We start from the raw sequence: 18,374 nt of genomic DNA on the forward strand, positions 1-18,374 counted from the left end.
CTATATATGTCGTGGTTAAAACCAAGCCCAAAGTTAAATAAGACCACGCGTCTCATATTTTCGGCCCAAATTATTTTCAACTTTCCCGCCTTGGTCAGATCTTTTAACTTTTTGGATTTTGGGGGAAAGAAAAATAAAAATTCCGCTCTCCTCTGGGTGTGGTACTAGATAGAGGCGAAGTTTAGTTCTCCGGCTGAATCAATTTACGACGAATCGGAAAAAGTCGATACCCTAGAACTGAATAAATGTCGACGTGGCAATTATTTTCCGATTCCAGCGGCGATGGTTTCCGGTGGGAAGTCGCTGGCCGGATTCTCCAGTCCGACTCGGATTCTACTCCAACCAAGGCGCTCGAATCCACAGCTCCTCTACCTTCCATGGCCGATCTCTTGCTCCAAGGTGATTCTTCTTTTTTTGTCGAATCGTGTTAGTCATGCGACTCGGACATTAAATTATTGTTTGATGCTCAAAGGATGCTCGAAGCTTATAGAACGGGAGGAAGCGCTGCCTGGGGAAATCCCAATGTTCAGGACTGGCCTGGGGAAGTCTGTACCTCTAAAAGAGTCTTCCATGGCTAAAGCCAAATCCCTTTTAGCAGATTCAGGTACTTTACTTGACACTATTGAATTCCCTTGACTAGTCATTTGTTTCTGAATTCTCTTGAATTTGGTGATATGGGTTCATGAAAATCTTTTGATTGCTCCATGTTCTTGGCTTCACTTTAGATTTGCAGAACACTAATTGCTCAAATCCCCAAATGAGACAAGTGGATTCAGCTGAAACTTTGCCTATGTTCAGGACGGCCTTGGGCAAATCTGTCCCTTTGAAAGAGTCTTCAATTGCCAAAGCTTTGTCTATTCTAGCAAGTGATAAGATTATTGACTCAGGTGTGTTCTTATCTCCTCTTCTCTAAACTCTTATTTCCAGCATGGTTGTGTGCGCATTTATATATCCAATTGTTGATTGTGCTATTCCATTCAACTTCTAGGTTTATTATCTGTGTTTTTTTCTTTCAACTCGGTCGATATTAAAGCTGACCACAGTTTCTTGAGTTCGGTTGTCATCAGATGAAAAACTAATCAACACACATCTTACTTTGTTTCGAGAATGAATATTAGATATGGCATTTTTTCACAGTTTATCTGTTAATAAGATTTTATTTGATTGTGTAGACTACGTTCTTCCCAGGGAGAGTGGGTTTGGTGTGCCCAACACGCTTTTTCAAACAGCTTCTAACAAGAAGGTTAATGTATCTTCTGCCGGTTTAGCAAGAGCCAAGGCATTGCTAGGACTAGAAGAAGATGATTTGAATGGATTTAACCATGTGAACCAGTCGTCTTCTTCCCTCCAGCAACATGGGTTGTCCGTTTTAAAAACTCATGAGGAGTTTGACGCTACAGTGGTTAAGCATCATTCAGGAACTCCAGGACAATATGAGGATTATGTGTCTGGGAAGAGACCTGAAATCTTAAATCCATCTTTAAAGGTGCCTCCAACAAAGTTTCAGACTGCTGGTGGAAAATCATTGTCAGTGTCAGCTGAGGCGTTGAAACGTGCCAGAAACCTTCTTGGTGATCCTGAGTTAGGGTCTTTCTTTGATGATGTGGCTGGAGGTGATCAATTTGTTACACCACAGAAAGATGAAAGGTTAGGTGATATTGCTATAAACAATGGAAGTGCCAACACAGGTTATATTGCTCATGAAGAAAAGTCAAGCAACAAACATACGTCAAATAGTTTTGTATCTCCTCTTCGGTCATCTTCAAAGCAATTTAGATCAGTCAACTTGGAGAACCTAGCTTCAGGGGGTAATTTGATCAAGAAATTTGATGCAGCTGTTGATGACACAGACTGTGCTCTGAATATCACTGAACTTGCTACACATGGACTATCAAATAACAAGCCTATAGCATCTAATATGGCAGTGACTAATTCCAAGGAAAACGGTTTCATTCCAAGAGCTAGGCAATTTGGAAGGCCAGCTGATCAGCCGCTTGTCGATATAACAAATTGCAGTGATACAGCTTATGCAAACATTAAACAAGACAGTACCCAAAAGAAAAGGCTGGGAAAGACAGTCTCCGTCTCTCCTTTCAAAAGGCCAAGGATTTCATCCTTTAAAACTCCTTTAAAGAAAAATGCTCAGCAAGCTTCAAGTGGTAAAATATTCAGGATTTTTTTTTTTCAGGAACATTTATATGATTTTTATGTTAATCTGTCTGTTATCAGGTTTGTCTGTTGTATCGTGTGATACACTTACTTCCAAAAAGGTGCTTTCTACAAGATACCCAGAAAAGTCTCCAAGAGTATATATCAAGGATTTTTTTGGAATGCATCCAACAGCTACGACCAAGGTAAAATCTTTTTGTCCCTTTCACATTTTCCTGCGTTACATATACTTTTTTCTTCATTCACTCAAACCACACTTACGAGGTGGTTTTAGATGGATTATGTGCCAGACCATGTCAGAAGAATCAAATCAAGTAATGCAGATAAATATGTATTCTGTGATGAGTCTTCTTCAAACAAGGTTGGAGCTGAAACTTTTCTTCTAATGTTGGCTGAGTCTGGTGCTTCCTTACAACATGCATCCAGAAAGTAATTTCTCTGCCCCTTGAAATGTTTCAAGTTAACCGTGTTATTTGTTTATTATATCAGAAAAAAGTGTGTGACTGTTTTTTTTACTCTTGCATGTGATTGTCACTCTACTAGATAGACAGTGAGTAATGATGTCTATATCTATTAACTTATCTATCACTATATATGCACTAGGTGGGTCACTAATCACTACAGGTGGATAGTCTGGAAACTTGCATGCTACGACATATACTACCCAGCCAAATGCAGAGGAAACTTTCTGACAATCACCAATGTTCTTGAGGAACTAAAATACAGGTTTCCCAGTCTCACAACAAAGCTCGTTGTTATTTAAACTCATGCAAAGTCTAACATGGTTAATCTTTCTTAATAGATATGAGAGAGAGGTCAATCATGGTCATTGCTCCGCAATCAAGAGGATTCTGAGTGGTGATGCTCCAGCTTCTTCAATGATGGTGCTCTGCATATCAGCTATTAATCCTAAGACCGATAATGATTCTCAGGAAGCACATTGTTCTGATATTTGCAGCAATGTGAAAGTAGAACTCACTGATGGGTGGTATGAAATTGCTATTGCTGTTCTGTTACCTGTTTTCTTGTCTCCTTTCCAAAGGATTTTTTTTTTTAAAATCACAGGTACTCGATGAATGCTGCTCTGGATGTCGTGCTAACAAAGCAGCTGAATGCTGGCAAATTGTTTGTCGGGCAGAAGCTTCGAGTAAGTTATTTCATGCAAGGTTTATTTTGTTTTGCAACACATGTTTTGGTTAGATCACTGACTTACAGCATGCTTACGTTCTTCTCTCTTATCTGAAGATCCTCGGGGCAGGACTTTCTGGCTGGGCTACCCCAACATCACCACTTGAGGTTTCCTAGACTTTGAATTTTATAAGATTTTCTGAAACCTTCTCAGGTTGGTTTCTTCATACTTCATAGTTTCATTCAACCAAAACTTTCAGGCAGTGATTTCAAGTACAATCTGTTTGTTGTTGAATATTAATGGGACATACAGAGCTCACTGGGCAGACCAACTAGGCTTCTGTAAGTAGCTTTATGCTGTGGACCTCACTACATTATCTGAGTTCTTATTGCTTTCATATTGTTATCTTTATATTGACCGTCTTTTAATCTCTTCCTCAAGGTAAAGAAATTGGTGTCCCTCTGGCTTTCAACTGTATCAAGTGCAATGGGGGTCCAGTGCCTAAAACGCTAGCTGGCATCACACGAATATACCCCATCCTATACAAGGAAAGGTTAATATAAATGTGTGCCTGTTAATGCAACTTGGTCTTCTCTATACTTCTGGCAAAGACATATTTTCTTGGTATATTACAGGTTAGGTGAAAAGAAGTCAATAGTTCGATCAGAGAGAATGGAAAGTAGAATTATACAGCTGCATAATCAGAGGCAAGTTTCCTTACAACTGTAGAGAGCAATTTTTAGTAACCTTTATGTGATCAATTTAGCACATGCATCTCTTTCTAAGAAGTGTCAGATTAACTCATCAAAGCTAGAAACATTTTGTTCCATACAACAATATTAGGTTTCTAAGTAGTTATTGGGACAGACAAACAATCTTTGTATATATTAGAAAAGCTTCTGGCCTTCTGAATATGGATGGTTTTGCCAACAGAAGAGCCAAAGGTTGCAGTTCCTCATGGTTTTATTCTCATTCGTACCTGCATCTTTGTTTTTTGTTTTCCGTAGGCGCTCAGCTCTTGTTGAGGGTATTATGTGTGAGTACCAGAGAGGAATTAATGGTGTTCACAGCCAGAACGACACTGACAGCGAAGAAGGAGCCAAGGTCTTTAAGCTGTTAGAGACGGCTGCTGAACCTGAACTCCTAATGGCAGAAATGAGCCCAGAGCAGTTGACATCTTTCACTATATATAAAGCAAAATTTGAGGTAGAATAGTAATTTCCTTTTCTTGATATATTGATTACACTAGTTAACTGCTTCAATCTGAACCTCAGGCAGCCAAGCAAATGCAGATGGAAAAATCAGTGGCAAAAGCACTGGAAGACGCTGGCTTAGGTGAAAGGAATGTCACCCGATTCATGAGGATTAGGCTTGTTGGCCTGACGAGTTTAAGTTATGAAGGAGAGCACAATCCAAAAGAAGGCATTGTAACAATCTGGGATCCCACGGAGAGACAGGTACATTCAAATGCCTAAATCTGAATGTTTCATGCACAATCGTTACCATCACTGTACTGTTGCATTATGAGCATCATCGATTAGCTTGAGCAACCTGTAGATTCTCAAAACAGTTATCATTGTCTACTACTGTGATAGAGAACCGAGCTGACAGAGGGAAAAGTATACATAATGAAAGGGCTGGTACCAATGAACTCAGATTCAGAAACACTTTACTTACATGCCAGAGGATCTAGCTCGAAATGGCAGCCTTTGTCTCAGAAAGATTCTGCAAATTTTCAGTAAGTTGTTTCGTGGACTTTCTTTCGTAGACACACCGGAATCTATCTCATTTATTTGTTCAATTTCCCTGGTGTTTTCAGGCCCTTTTTCAACCCACGTAAACCAATCTCTTTGTCAAATCTTGGTGAAATTCCTGTTTCAAGGTTAATCTCAGTCCAAGCTTTTTATAAAACACTCTTTACCGCACTTACTTTGCTAATCTATGCAATTATGTCATTCAGTGAATTTGATATCGCTGCGTACGTTGTATATGTTGGAAATGCATACACGGATGTTCAACAAAAGAAGCAGTGGGTGTTTGTGACAGATGGATCCACTCAACATTCAGGGGAAAACTCAAACAGTCTTCTTGCTATAAGCTTCAGCACCCCATCCATGGAAGATAGCTCTATTTCCCACATCAGCCATAATTTGGTTGGATCCGTGGTATGTACAAATTCTAATCTTGTTTAGTTTTACACTGAGAGAAAAGAAATTACTTTTTGAAAAATGTTTGTGGGTCTTACTTAATATCTGGCAGGTCGGATTCTGCAATCTAATTAAAAGAGCAAAGGATGCGAAAAACAAAATGTGGGTTGGTGAGGCAACAGAGAACTCAGTGTACTTCATAAACGCAGAAGCTGCCTACTCTTCTCACCTCAAAACCAGCAGTGCCCATATCCAAGCATGGGCTAAGCTCTCTTCTTCCAACACCGTTCGTACTCTTCGACTTCTTCTTTCTATAATTATTTGGTTCAAAAAGATTGGATTATTATATAAAACCTTCTTGTTTTGCTCAATTTTCAGGTCATCCATGAACTTCGGCAAACAGTCCTATCTATAATCGGTGCTTGTAAATCACCTTCATGCTGAAGATACACCTCTTCTCTTAATTTTTGTTCATAAGCCTTAAGTTGTCTAACCCACCCTGCAGAATGTATCTATTAAAGCCCATTTTGCTACATAAATTTCGTACAAATAAACAATCTTTACATTTTGCTAAATTTGGCCTCCTGTCTATATTAGGAAAAGGATGTAACAAATATGGATCCGTCAGTACTTTGCTCATTTAATTTTAGGCGACATCCCAGTAAAAAGAAAAGGTTTTATTCATTTCATTTTCACAAAAACTGGAAAAGCAATTGATTCCAGACATCAGGAACTCCAGGTACACACCAATGAGTACAGTCAGAATACAATGCTGGGTTTTTCAACCGGTCTTCGTTTAGAGGTTCCCAGAATTTCCGGTACACCGATGGATGACCATCTTTTCGATACTCAGACAACTGAGTGATGTTTATAACCGAAACCTTTGGTCCCAATCTATCCAAAACTCTCTTCACCATCTTCATTGTCGGAATGTCCGACCCACTTCCCCAATAACTCTCTTCCTCTATCGGTTTCTTCTCCCCGTAGCAGTTTCCTTCGCTTCCCGGGTTCCATTCTCGGCTCCTGACCGGTTTCAACAGCTCAGTTTTAATGCGTAAAAAAAGAGAGTAAAATCGATCATATTGATAGAGAGAACTGGGGATAAGTATTTTGTTACCATTGATGTGTAGGAGACATTGTAACGAAGAAAACTCGCTTTGTGTTTGGATCGACATTGTTAGCAATCCAATCACCCCAAGTATTCATTGCCATCTCCATTCCCTCGGCGCCCTTCACCTCCTCGCATGACCCTCTTTCTTCACTGCTCCATCTTTAGTTTGAATATGCAATGAGTACCAATTGTTTCGTTTGGTTTTGCAGATGTGAAGAAAACGATGTCTATATAATATACTTACCGGAGCTTGACAGAGTCTTGTCTCCACCATAAGTATGTGTTGAAGATTAGAATATCAGCATATTGCCACTTTGATGCATGCTTAAGAACAGAATCGGGTCGGATAATGCGTTCGCCCAATCTGTGATTAACAGGGTCATCAGAATTCGATTCCACGAGCAACGGTGCCCAGAGAAACTCCACCGTGGCATTGTAGTCCTGCGGGGTACATACACCAAAGTAACCAATCGCACCAAAAAACAGAACAAAGAGTTGTCAAGGCATATAAACTGAAATGTATTTATTACCTCAGCCCTGAAAATGGTGAGGTGAGCGTTAGGAGACATAGATTGCTTCTCACGTGGAATGACAGACTGTAAGAGACAAACCATTGAAATCCATTGGCCTCTGTTTAGTGAGTCTCCAACAAACATCAATCTCTTTCCTCTCAGCTTCTCCCACATTTCTGTCACATTCCATCTACCAGACAAAATGGTAAACACCTAAATCATCAGTTTCGATACATTCTTTGCAAACAATAGTAGCACCCAAATTCATAAACAAGCTATTCATCAAACCAACCTCTTCAAGTTGCAGGCATGAGGTTGCCATCTCCAATGCTGATACTCCAAATCCTTCCTACCATGCTTCTGACAAGCCAACTGGTCGGACATGTAAGGGCACTGAGATTCCTTGTGTAAAGGGTATGATGAAGAATTATCAAAGACCCATTTCCCAGAGAAGACATCACATTTCTGGTCATCCTTTGCTGTTAGACCCGGGTCTTCAAACGGGTCAACCCATCCGATTTTCTTCCCACTGTACTCTTTCGTCGAGTTGCATTTGCTGAATCTATCCAAAACCTCTGCCATTTGTTTTAAGTAACAATTAGTAAGTTTCCATAGAAGTAGCAACGATTTGAGCAGAGAAAGTAGCACGAATCACTTCAAAATCGAAAAATCAAATCAGAAAAGTACCAAGAGCTCCCAAGTAGTAATTCCCAGGAACATTAGGCTTGACGAGATTGGACGTCGAAGCTTCTCGGAGATTTTGACTGTGACTGGCCGCGTGGTGGTGGATCTGCTGAATGCTACGCTCGTTGAAGAGAATCATAAAGGTGACGACGAGCATAAAGAGGAGACCCGCTAATGGAAGCCGACTCTTTTTTCTGCTACATCTCTGCGACATCGGAGACTTGTTTCAAGAGAAAATGTCACCAAGCACCAGAGTAAGAGGAAGAAGAACTCTTCTTCTTCTTCTTCTTCTTCTTCTTCTTCTTCAGTAGAGGCGAGAGAGAGAGAGAGCAGAGATTAATACTATTTCAATTTGTTTTTTTTTCTTAAATATAATTTTTGTAATTTGACTTTTGACGTTTATTTACCAGATCCCATCTTTCTTCCTCTTTGGCTCTATTGAATCCGTCGAGCTGTCTTTATCTTTTTATTTTAAAGAATAAAAATCCTTTTGTTTCTTTCTATTAAAGAATAATGGGTAAATTGCATGTTATGGCAGTTGACCAAGTTTTAATTTCATGTTTTGGCAAAGTGAGAATGGGCTTTCAAGTTTTGACAATTTAGCCAAAATCTAACCATTTTACCCCTGCCAGCGTACCGATGTACTGTTCACTGTACGGTTCAGTTATGCGGTTCAGTTATGTATACTGTTCCGGTTTAGTTATGCAGTTCAGTTATGCAGTTCAGTTATGCGATGTACTGTTCACTGTACGGTTCAGTTACGTACACTGTACACGGTTCAGTTATGCGGTTCAGTTATGCGATTGACTGTTCACAATTTTCTTATAATCTTTTGTTTTTTTACATTTAATTTATTTATTGATTTTGTAAATCTAGTTTATATTAGCATATTTTGAAGTCGAAAAACTAAAATACAAACTCTATAAATATTACGTACACCGTCTCCACAATAGTACATGATATAACTGAAGTACATATCCATTTTATAATCAATACTGTGTATACCGTAAACTACATACACGTAAATAGAAAAAACTCAAATAAGGACATATTTCTACCAAAAATATCTTACTAATTTCATACAAGTTTTCTACGAAATCAATTAAAAAAATATTAATAATTTGTTTTCAGTAAATAATTGAAATCAACTATGATCAACACACAAATTGACTCTAATGAGACTCACAAAACTCCAGCTCTGTTACGCAATTTACATAATCATATGTCAAATACGAGAAGCAGTAGAAACAAACCTCACAACTAAAGAAAAACATTGAGGAAGAGTATGTTTTAACGTGACACAGAGCCGTGTGTGGTTTGAAAATCTTAAACACTTGTCAGTAGATGATTCGCTTTTCCATTTTATAAATATTTATTGTTTTTATATTTTTAGTTAAAATTCTTTTTTTTTCTATCAGACCCATTTTCATATTTTTATTTCTATTTTAAATAATATTTTATTTATTATTATCGAAGACTATTCACGATTAGCAATATCATATACACATATGTGCGTAACGGTAATAATATATACGTACACGGTAATAATGTGTACGTACACGGTAGTAATGTGTGTGTATATATGTACGTAAATATCTAAATAATTTGTATATTTACGTTTCAAATATTTTTTGACTATAAAAACAAAACATTCAAATCATGTATGAACAACATATGAAAAAAATACAGTCATACAAATAACTGACATAATAACTTAATTTTGATGTCAAAAAATTAAATTAATGTTGTACCATGTACGCTCCAATAAATATTTTTGTGTACGTACATAGTATAAGACTTATGTGATTTAGGCATTTTTAGGATGTAACTGTTTGGAGAGATCGTATGATGCGGACATCAAACATGTTGATGGACTAGCTGAGCTATTTGCTGAAGGAGTTGTAAGAGATAAACATAATCCATCAAACAAACAAATTATTCTGAATGAATGTGATGCTGGAGAAGTTTTGATCTTCTTGATTTACAAAGTTTGGAGCCAAGACAAGCATTGATCTTGTAAGTAATGAAATTGGTTAAGAAGTTTTTTGTTATAACACACTAGGGTCTTGATTGTGTTCGAAATCAACATTGTTTTTATATAAAAACCCAGAATATTTTTATTTCCAATTTTTTTAGTTGAAAATGCTGAATGAGGATAGATTTATGTATATAAGTGTGTAGTTGGGAATTCTTTTTGTTTTTTGTAGATATAATCATGCTTTCATTTGCATTTAATGGGGTTCTGCTGAATTTATGATGCAAGTAGGTAATGGATATTCCCGTATTTACTATGGTGGGTGAGTGGAGATGCAAAGAAGAAGAATGAAAATTTGAACCATGGGAAGGCTGGTTTGGTCGTTGTGTACGTGTTAAGGAAAACATGACGTACACGGAATTTGTACTTACATTATGCGAGGTTTTCAGTTTGAAGTCCACCGAACGCAATCCAATAATTAGTTACTGGATGCCGGGAAAGATGTCAGTGATGATAGAAAGTAAACGTCCTCCTGTCTACATTGACAATCAAATGAGCCTGGATACCTTCTTTTTGATTCGTGGTGGGGATCCTAGTGTCACCTTGTTTGTCTCTTTCATTACAACCGTCAAGAAACTCGGGAATACTGTCCCTAGGACCGATGGTGACGATGGTGAGAGTTACCGTGTGTGTGGGAGTGCAATGACACCAAATCCCATCGTAGCGGCTTCAAATGTAGATGGAAATAATGAGGCCGTAGATGAGCAAGACGACATTGAAGACGATAAAACAGATGAGGATGAAGAAGATGAGGAGGAGGATGAAGATTACGATTTCAACAAGTGGAATGATTTGATTGTAGAAGAATATGGAGTTGGCCATGTTGAGGAGGACGTCTGTGACATTCCACCGACTGGAACCGGCAGAGGAATACAGTCGTATATTGGCAGAGTGTACGACCACAAGTCAACGTGTACGTACATGAGAAACCAGTGCGAATTTGGGTGACACTCAGCTAACTATGAATTCAACCCGGACATGTCAACATGGATTGCTCCAATGTACGTACACTAGAGAATGTGTACGAGACACATGATGCGAAGGTAAATTTGTTACGTATACGGTAGTGGTAGTGCCGAAGACTACATTACAACGAGTGGACTGATTTTGGTGTTGAGAAATATGGGATAAGACATGTCAGAAATGTTGATGACACTCAACTTACTATGAGGCTAACATGAAAAATTCAATTGATTATTAGAAATGTGTACGTATACTAATTAACATGTACGTAATTGATAAAATGTCGATCATTTTGGAAAAATGATGACATTCAACCATTTGTGAGTCATAACCAGGAGGTAAGACATGATTTTTGGAAGAATGTACGTACATTACTAACTATGTACACGAGAAAGTATCTGACGGTAAATGTTTGACGTACACAAATGCAAATTGGCATGATATATGTAAAGTGAATGGTAATTGTGTGGATTTTGCTCTAGTCTTCGATGATTTAGTAAATGCCCGAGTTGATGAGACAAAAATATAAATTAGTACGACAAGAGAGACATTGTATGTTGGGAGTGTATTTAGAAAAAAAAAATCAAATAACAATGGCATCATATCTAGTAGGAGCGTCATAGAATACATCCCCGCCATCGCCAATATTGGTTTATTATTTTATCAATAAATTTATCTTAACAAATCTAATTTATCGACAAAGGTGTATGTTCATTATTACACGTGTACGTACATAAGTTTTTCAGAAATATGAAGAACAAATATTTTTTGACTATATATTTTTTTAATTATTATATATGCATGTATTTTATTGAGATATATGAAGAAGTAACAAAATGGCTTAATTTTGGAGTCAAATCCTATAATTTTTAATTTTTTTTGAAGAGGGTGGTTAGAGATTTATTACAACCACTTTAATATTATACGGAAAAACGGTCTATTTCCCCACGAAAAGTATCACATCACGACAGATAGAGCCCAATCTATGACCACGTGCTAGATATCCCCGAAATAATAGTTTTCAACCTATAATCCCCCAAATTCATAGTTCGAAAGCTATTTTTCCATAAATCTGGATTTAATCGGTTTATGAACTAAACCGATATAAAACCACTTAAACCCGATATGAAACCAAATTTAAAACCCAATTGACATTTTAAACCCGACCCGATCTAAATCCCCAAATTTTCTTAAAAATCCCCAAATTCTCAAATCTAAGAACCCTAAAATCTCCCATGTTCATCATCGTTCTTGCTCCTCCTTCCATACACAATTCGAATGTTCAAACTTGTGTCTAGTGTACAGTGAAACGATGAAGCTTCTCAAAAAAACATACAAAGAAAGAGGTGAAGAAATTCATTTTATGAAGATTTTGATCTAAGAAAGTGTAAAATCAATCAAATTTCACATTGAAATTAAAACACGTCCTGCAATTTCGGTGTCCTACTACCAAAACCAACAACAACAGTATCTTTGATACAGAAGGAAACATTTGGAACCAACAACTGTCCAATTGTCTTCTTCTTCTTCCTCTTCTTCTTCTTCCTCTTCTTCTTAACCATGGAGTCGGGTAAAGTTCAATTAATGCATTGGAGAAACTGATAGTTGTGATCCCATAGATAGACATAGAGATATAAAAAAAATAGTTTTAATATTTAATCGTTTGATGATTTGATTTGGAATTAGATAAAAGCAACATAACAAGAAGAAAACGAAGAAATACAGTAGGTGGGTGAGAGAGAACGTTGGGTTGGGTGTTTTTCTTGGGTCGGGCAATTAGTTGTAATTGGGTTGTAATTGGTTTAGCTTAGGTTTAATCCGGTTAAATATCTTTGTTAGTTGGTTAAGAAAACAGTAAACCGAGTAAAATCAAAATTTATGGATAATTAGATGAAAACTATTATTTTGGAGAGATATAGATTTCGAACTATGGATTCGGGGGGTTATAGATTGAAAACTATTATTTCGGGGATATCTAGCACGTAGTCATAGATTGGGCTCTATCTGTCGTGATGTGATACTTCTCGTGGGGAAATAGACCGTTTTCCCATATTATACCATATACGTTCCACTAAGAAACTTTCGTGTACGTACACCGTAAATTGCATATACGTACAGAGAAGAAATTCTATAAAGGGTATAACTGTAATTTTTCAGTCATCTTCAACCTGAGTATATTTTTCTGCAACCCTAATTTTTTTGCCATCGTTAACAGTTATCTCATAATCTTGTTTTCTTTACGTTTTGAATGTTTTTTTACTTATAAATCTTGTAAATCTAGCATATTTTAAGTTTGAAAAGGTAAAGTTGAGTCTCCGGAAATTTGTTGCATTTGGCTCGTCGCCGGAAATATGAAATTTATTTCCACCTCCTCGACTCAAAAACTCTGAATCGAAGATGAATGAGAGACTATTCAGATCTTAAGAAAACGATTATCACTGAGATTTTTGAAGATGAAAAAGTTGAGATTTTTGAATTCTTTTACTTTCTGTTTCTTTCAATAATTTTTTTTTCTCACTTATAATGAAACAAAAAAAAAAGAAGTACAAACGTAACTAAATGATAATAGTTTATGGTTAGGGGCATTTTGGTCCGAAAAAACACAAATTGTTAAATGGTGAAAGCCCAACTTGACTTTGTCAAATGGTGAAAGAAAAATTCAATTCCTTACTAAACGTGAAAATAACTTAAGAATAATTACCTCTTTAAATGTACATCAAAATGCTTATCATCTCATGCTTTTTTTTTGGTGTAAGTATCAAATTCATTTTGAGCATCTCAGAGAACAGAAATTACCAACACACAAAAAAAAAAAATTACGTCCAAATCATCGATCGAGCACACGAATAGTTATTTATACAATTGAGAAAGAAAAAAACAAAGTAGAATTGCTCCGACCGTATTGAAGTTATCATCAGATTCATGAATAAGTTAAATGGACACTCACAGTAGGCTTTGAATCGAAACCAAAACGTAAACGAAAAAATCATCAAACTTTGGAAGAATTATAATTAATGGGATACCCATTAGCCAGCCAGGAAGGAGTTAGTTTAGAATTTATCGACTCGGAGGCCATTTCTTTGAACCTCATAAGCATCTCTGCTTCTGCTCTTCTTCATTCCTGCAGTGAAGTAGACCTTTGATGCATCTGCAGATATGCTTGTCACTTTTACCCATATCATTACTTTTGTCTTGATTCCTTCCACATCTGTTAGCTTTCCTTTCTCAACATGTCCTGTTACGGTTGTTGTGAATTTCAAGACTGATGAATCCTTGTATCCAACTTCGCATATCGATGGGATCAAAACGGTTAGTTTCTTTGTCTCTTCATCGAACTCATAGTTTGTAGCATCCCCCGGGAAGATTCCCACAGGCAAATCATACTCTTTTAGTAACTCAGGCAACGGCTTCTGCATTTTCCCTGCCAAGAAGACAAAAATTAATGGATGGAATGTCAAAAAAAGAAGTTGAAATTAAGATGCAGTTGAAGAAGAAGAATCAAAAAGCAAACCTTTGATCTTGTTGACCAACCATTTTGTTCCTCCTTCAATGCTCGTTGACACCGACTGCCAAAAACAAAACAATGTTAATAAGAATGTTCATGATCACACGGTTCAAACAAAATCATCTAACTAACTGTTGAATGTAATAATGGCAATGAGAAATAAAATCATCAAATCATCATTGTTTTGGTTCTTCCTTATGTGTTGTGATTTACCTACGAATGACCTCAAACATGGTACAACTGCAGGATATATACAAGAATTACGATAGAGGACGTTGATTACATCGGAATGAAAAACACACAATCACATGAAGGAACCAGATTGCTTGAGTCAAAATCGATCAGGATAACAGATGAATCAGATTCTATAGAATGTGTCAAAAAAGACGTACGTTGAGATCGTTGCCGACGGAGTCAAATTGCTTGTTGGCCTTCTGGCCTAACCAGTAGGATCCAACCTTGTTGAAGATCTGATCCATTCTCTCTCTCTCTCTCTCTCTCTCTCTCTCTCTCAGATTTTCAAATCAACAGAGAGGAAGAAAGAAGGACAAGATTTTGAGAAAACGAACGAGACGACTTTCTTCTTCCTTTGTTTTTCTCTCTCTCTCTCACCGTTGGGTTCGTTATTTGTGCACTATTCCTACAGCCAATTGACATATGACATGTGGCAAATACATAAACAGCACATATTTATTGAAGCAAGCAGTAGTATATTATATTGTACAAACAAAAACAAGTATTTGCCTATCACTCCTCCTTGGGACTATATATTTTTGTTTTTTTTTTTAATACAGATTTAAATGGCTACAACACAACTTGGAAACTGAAGAACCACATGGCACAAAACAGAGTAAAATTAAAGACTACAATCAATCCTTTTTTTTTTTTCCCCCATAAACAATATTTCCTCCCATGATTTTACTTGTCTATTCTTTCCAAAAAACAAAAAGTAGAAAATCAATTATTGAAAATAATTTTTTTATTATATTTCTGTGTGAAATGAGGTTTAAACTAACATCAACTAAATTTATAATTACTGTTGAAAATATTATTAAGCTCTAAAACACTTTATAGCCTACCCTTGTCTTTGTGCATTCCAGAGTCATACGAATCGATTCAAATCAAGCCAAGAAAATTAAAAGAGAAAAAAACAAGCCTAACTACACCTCCCTTATTTAAAGCTTAATTTTTGTCCTGGCCAACATTAAAGCTTTGATAAGCTTGATATTTTTTATCTTGGGCCGTGACATTAGTAATGAGGCCCACAATGTACTTACTCCGACGTGTAATTGTCTCCGATAAAGACAAGGAACCATTTGGAACCTCTCACGCGCTTTAGTTGGAAATTACGTAGAGTTGAGCTACTCACGACTCTAACCTATCTGTTTCCCGTCTCCATCAAATATCCTAGAGAGCCACGAATTTTTCTTTCTTCTTTGTAAATTCTGAATATTAAGCCACATACACGGTGTTCAAAAAAAAAAAAAGCCACATACACATTAGACGAAAAGTCTATAAGGGTTTGCACCATTCTCAACAATCTTATTTGCTAGTAGTAGCTTTGGTGATTTTTTTAAAACATGTAAATATTTTTATCTCTATCCTAAAATTTCCTATGTCAAAATATGCGTCACAGGATTTTACACGTCTAACTTATGTTGTAAACGCTATCTATCATCTCTTTTTTTTTTTTATAATAAACAATTTGTATTTGTTATCATCTATCTACAACTCTAAAAAAGATATTTAAAAAGAATAGGAGAGAGCGAGTAGGAAAAAGGAAAGTGGCAACGCGAGAGTAGGAAGCGGAAATGGTAAAAAGATTCTGAGGATAAAAGAGAAAGCAGAGAAACAGACAAACTTTATTTGGAGAGATGTTAACGTGGATCGAATATCCTCACGTTCACACTATCCCCATTGGACCTAGCACGAGGCCTCCACACGCCCCCTACATCTGGCCTTATCTCCACCCTCCACGTGGATCTTCATCCAACGGTGACCACACGCCTTTTCCCTCTTATATAATAAACCCTTCCTCTCTTCTTATCATCACCACCTTCTTACAACAACAAATCTCAGGCGGCTCAACCCTAAAACTCCCCTCCCAAAACTACATTTTCCTACGATGGCCTCGAAGGCACTCTCTTCCTTCACCGCTAATCCCGCTCTGTCTCCCAAGCCACTACTCCCTCACGGCGCCGCTTCTCCGTCTGTTTCTCTTGGCTTCTCCAGGAAAACTGGCGGCGGCAGAACAGTGGTCGTCGTTTCTGCGGCTACCGTGGACACAAACAACATGCCGATGACCGGAGTCGTGTTCCAGCCTTTCGAAGAGGTGAAGAAAGCCGATCTGGCCATTCCAATCACATCTCATGCCTCCCTCGCTCGCCAGAGGTATGCCGACGCTAGCGAGGCAGTCATTAATGAGCAAATCAAGTAAGCATCAAAGCCTTCTCTTTTATTTTCTGCTCTGCAAAAACGAAAATGTTTAAAGATTAGATCTAACGTTGGTTGATTTTTATTCACAGTGTGGAATACAACGTCTCCTATGTGTACCATTCAATGTACGCATACTTTGACAGAGACAACGTTGCTCTTAAGGGACTAGCCAAGTAATTTCTCTTCTAACTTTAATCTTAATCATATTAAATCTTGATCATATGTCCATGCTAAACATGGGTTTTTTATAATCACCAGATTTTTCAAGGAATCAAGTGAGGAAGAGAGAGGGCATGCTGAGAAGTTCATGGAGTACCAGGTTTTCTATGTTTACCTTCTTTTCTCTTTTACTATTTACCAAGTAATTTTTAAAGGAAAGTTTTAGAAGTTGAAAAAGATTTGTGATTTGAGTTAATTTTCCTATTGTTGGTTTGTGTGTGTATACAGAACCAAAGAGGAGGAAGAGTGAAACTCCACCCAATCGTCGCACCTGTCTCGGAATTCGAACATGCTGAAAAAGGAGATGCATTATATGGTAAAGTTTAATCAAATACACTATATCTTAATCCTAAAATAACTTCTTCCTTTTTAAAAGATACAGATATTTATTAGTTTATTACTAATCTTTGTTTCAGCAATGGAGTTGGCTCTGTCTCTAGAGAAACTCACTAATGAGAAGCTACTAAACGTTCACAGAGTAAGTCCCCTCCATAATCCATTTAGTCATCAAATATTAAACTAATAGTCATTTTCCTAACCTTAAGTAACATACACTTTCTGCCAACAAAATCAGGTGGCCTCAGAGAACAATGATCCCCAGTTAGCTGATTTCGTTGAGACTGAATTTCTGGGAGAGCAGGTAAAACTTCTTTTGCCTTGGTTCGGACTACAACTAGTGACTTGTATAATCTATACATGTTCTGACTCAGAAAATTATGGACTATTTCTAGATTGAAGCAATCAAGAAGATCTCAGACTACATCACCCAGCTAAGGATGGTTGGCAAAGGCCACGGTACAAATCAAAACCCTATATTGAGACACTGTTCTAAGACTTGAATGGAATTTTTACATTTTTTCTGTCTTTGCAGGAGTTTGGCATTTCGACCAGATGCTTCTGAACTAGACTGGACCTCTATAAGTTCACTTTCAGATGTCGACCAATGTTGGGGTTCAAACAGAAGAACCCGAAGATTCTCTAAAAGCTTTAGGTTGGAAGTTATGGACTAATAAGATTGTAGTAGTAAGCTTTGTGTTCAAGATGGTTTTTGTAATAACTTATTAAGCTTAATCAATGAAGTTTTTGTTTTACTATATTCTAACTAGCTATGAATGAGTCAATGGCCAAACAAAGCGTAAGTAGTGAAAACTCAGACCTATCTAATTAAACAGAGCATATCTATGATCCAACTTGAAAGAGTAAGCATAACGAACCTGTTTATGAAGAACATGTAAAAGAAGCATGAAGTGTATGTCACTTTCCACCGAGAAGGACAAGCTGGTCACTGGGATATAACTGAACAGCAAACAAGAACAAGATCACTGTCACATCAAAGCAAAAGAGATGCTCTTACTTTGATTCCATGTTGACAAATGGAAAATCTTTTATAACCAAACAAAGACCTCTCTGTACTACAAAGAGCTGACAAATGTACGAAAATGGGTATCCATAAAAAGTTCATGA

At 37.1% G+C, this 18,374-nt stretch overlaps 4 protein-coding genes across 4 annotated transcripts; 2 read left to right on the forward strand and 2 right to left on the reverse strand.

Moving 5' to 3' along the window:
- Window positions 1-91: 91 nt before the first annotated feature.
- Window positions 92-6,020, forward strand: LOC9306979 (protein BREAST CANCER SUSCEPTIBILITY 2 homolog B). The gene is made up of 20 exons (XM_021020971.1): window positions 92-399; window positions 473-604; window positions 726-887; window positions 1,173-2,159; window positions 2,230-2,354; window positions 2,444-2,598; window positions 2,773-2,895; window positions 2,972-3,157; window positions 3,235-3,316; window positions 3,415-3,465; window positions 3,558-3,639; window positions 3,740-3,851; window positions 3,934-4,005; window positions 4,306-4,504; window positions 4,573-4,755; window positions 4,894-5,036; window positions 5,118-5,180; window positions 5,259-5,463; window positions 5,558-5,731; window positions 5,824-6,020. Exons 1-20 carry the CDS (start codon window positions 246-248, stop codon window positions 5,887-5,889), a joined length of 3,456 nt encoding a protein of 1,151 aa, XP_020876630.1. The 5' UTR covers window positions 92-245; the 3' UTR covers window positions 5,890-6,020.
- Window positions 6,021-6,107: 87 nt separating this feature from the next.
- LOC9306980 (protein trichome birefringence-like 35) lies at window positions 6,108-8,076 on the reverse strand. The gene is made up of 6 exons (XM_021020972.1): window positions 7,756-8,076; window positions 7,361-7,643; window positions 7,087-7,258; window positions 6,801-6,997; window positions 6,563-6,715; window positions 6,108-6,468 (listed from the first exon to the last, which is right to left on the reverse strand). The coding sequence occupies exons 1-6, from the start codon at window positions 7,964-7,966 to the stop codon at window positions 6,138-6,140; spliced, it is 1,347 nt and encodes a 448-aa protein (XP_020876631.1). The 5' UTR covers window positions 7,967-8,076; the 3' UTR covers window positions 6,108-6,137.
- A 5,466-nt stretch (window positions 8,077-13,542) lies between these two features.
- LOC9309070 (uncharacterized protein At5g01610) lies at window positions 13,543-14,890 on the reverse strand. Its single transcript, XM_021022983.1, has 3 exons — window positions 14,648-14,890; window positions 14,262-14,316; window positions 13,543-14,171 (listed from the first exon to the last, which is right to left on the reverse strand). Exons 1-3 carry the CDS (start codon window positions 14,732-14,734, stop codon window positions 13,801-13,803), a joined length of 513 nt encoding a protein of 170 aa, XP_020878642.1. The 5' UTR covers window positions 14,735-14,890; the 3' UTR covers window positions 13,543-13,800.
- A 1,023-nt stretch (window positions 14,891-15,913) lies between these two features.
- On the forward strand, window positions 15,914-18,006 carry LOC9309071 (ferritin-1, chloroplastic). The gene is made up of 8 exons (XM_002870864.2): window positions 15,914-16,688; window positions 16,781-16,864; window positions 16,950-17,010; window positions 17,139-17,226; window positions 17,327-17,388; window positions 17,485-17,550; window positions 17,642-17,705; window positions 17,782-18,006. The coding sequence occupies exons 1-8, from the start codon at window positions 16,381-16,383 to the stop codon at window positions 17,814-17,816; spliced, it is 768 nt and encodes a 255-aa protein (XP_002870910.1). The 5' UTR covers window positions 15,914-16,380; the 3' UTR covers window positions 17,817-18,006.
- Window positions 18,007-18,374: the final 368 nt, after the last annotated feature.

This window comes from Arabidopsis lyrata, assembly GCF_000004255.2.
Source record: "Arabidopsis lyrata subsp. lyrata unplaced genomic scaffold ARALYscaffold_6, whole genome shotgun sequence".
NCBI lineage: Eukaryota > Viridiplantae > Streptophyta > Magnoliopsida > Brassicales > Brassicaceae > Arabidopsis > Arabidopsis lyrata.

Excerpts from the sequence above, each read along its gene's own strand:
- LOC9306979 (XM_021020971.1), top strand. The coding sequence starts at position 246 with ATGTCGACGTGGCAATTATTTTCCGATTCCAGCGGCGATGGTTTCCGG. Across the intron at positions 3,317-3,414 it reads TTGTCGGGCAGAAGCTTCGA|ATCCTCGGGGCAGGACTTTC; the intron begins GTAAGTTATTTC and ends TCTTATCTGAAG. Across the intron at positions 4,006-4,305 it reads ATACAGCTGCATAATCAGAG|GCGCTCAGCTCTTGTTGAGG; the intron begins GCAAGTTTCCTT and ends TGTTTTCCGTAG.
- LOC9306980 (XM_021020972.1), bottom strand. The coding sequence starts at position 7,966 with ATGTCGCAGAGATGTAGCAGAAAAAAGAGTCGGCTTCCATTAGCGGGT. Across the intron at positions 7,644-7,755 it reads TTACTACTTGGGAGCTCTTG|AGGTTTTGGATAGATTCAGC; the intron begins GTACTTTTCTGA and ends AACAAATGGCAG. Across the intron at positions 6,469-6,562 it reads ATGTCTCCTACACATCAATG|GAGCCGAGAATGGAACCCGG; the intron begins GTAACAAAATAC and ends GAAACCGGTCAG.
- LOC9309070 (XM_021022983.1), bottom strand. The coding sequence starts at position 14,734 with ATGGATCAGATCTTCAACAAGGTTGGATCCTACTGGTTAGGCCAGAAG. Across the intron at positions 14,317-14,647 it reads CCGTCGGCAACGATCTCAAC|TCGGTGTCAACGAGCATTGA; the intron begins GTACGTCTTTTT and ends TGTTTTTGGCAG. Across the intron at positions 14,172-14,261 it reads GTTGGTCAACAAGATCAAAG|GGAAAATGCAGAAGCCGTTG; the intron begins GTTTGCTTTTTG and ends TCTTCTTGGCAG.
- LOC9309071 (XM_002870864.2), top strand. The coding sequence starts at position 16,381 with ATGGCCTCGAAGGCACTCTCTTCCTTCACCGCTAATCCCGCTCTGTCT. Across the intron at positions 17,011-17,138 it reads AGAAGTTCATGGAGTACCAG|AACCAAAGAGGAGGAAGAGT; the intron begins GTTTTCTATGTT and ends GTGTGTATACAG. Across the intron at positions 17,227-17,326 it reads AAAAGGAGATGCATTATATG|CAATGGAGTTGGCTCTGTCT; the intron begins GTAAAGTTTAAT and ends TCTTTGTTTCAG.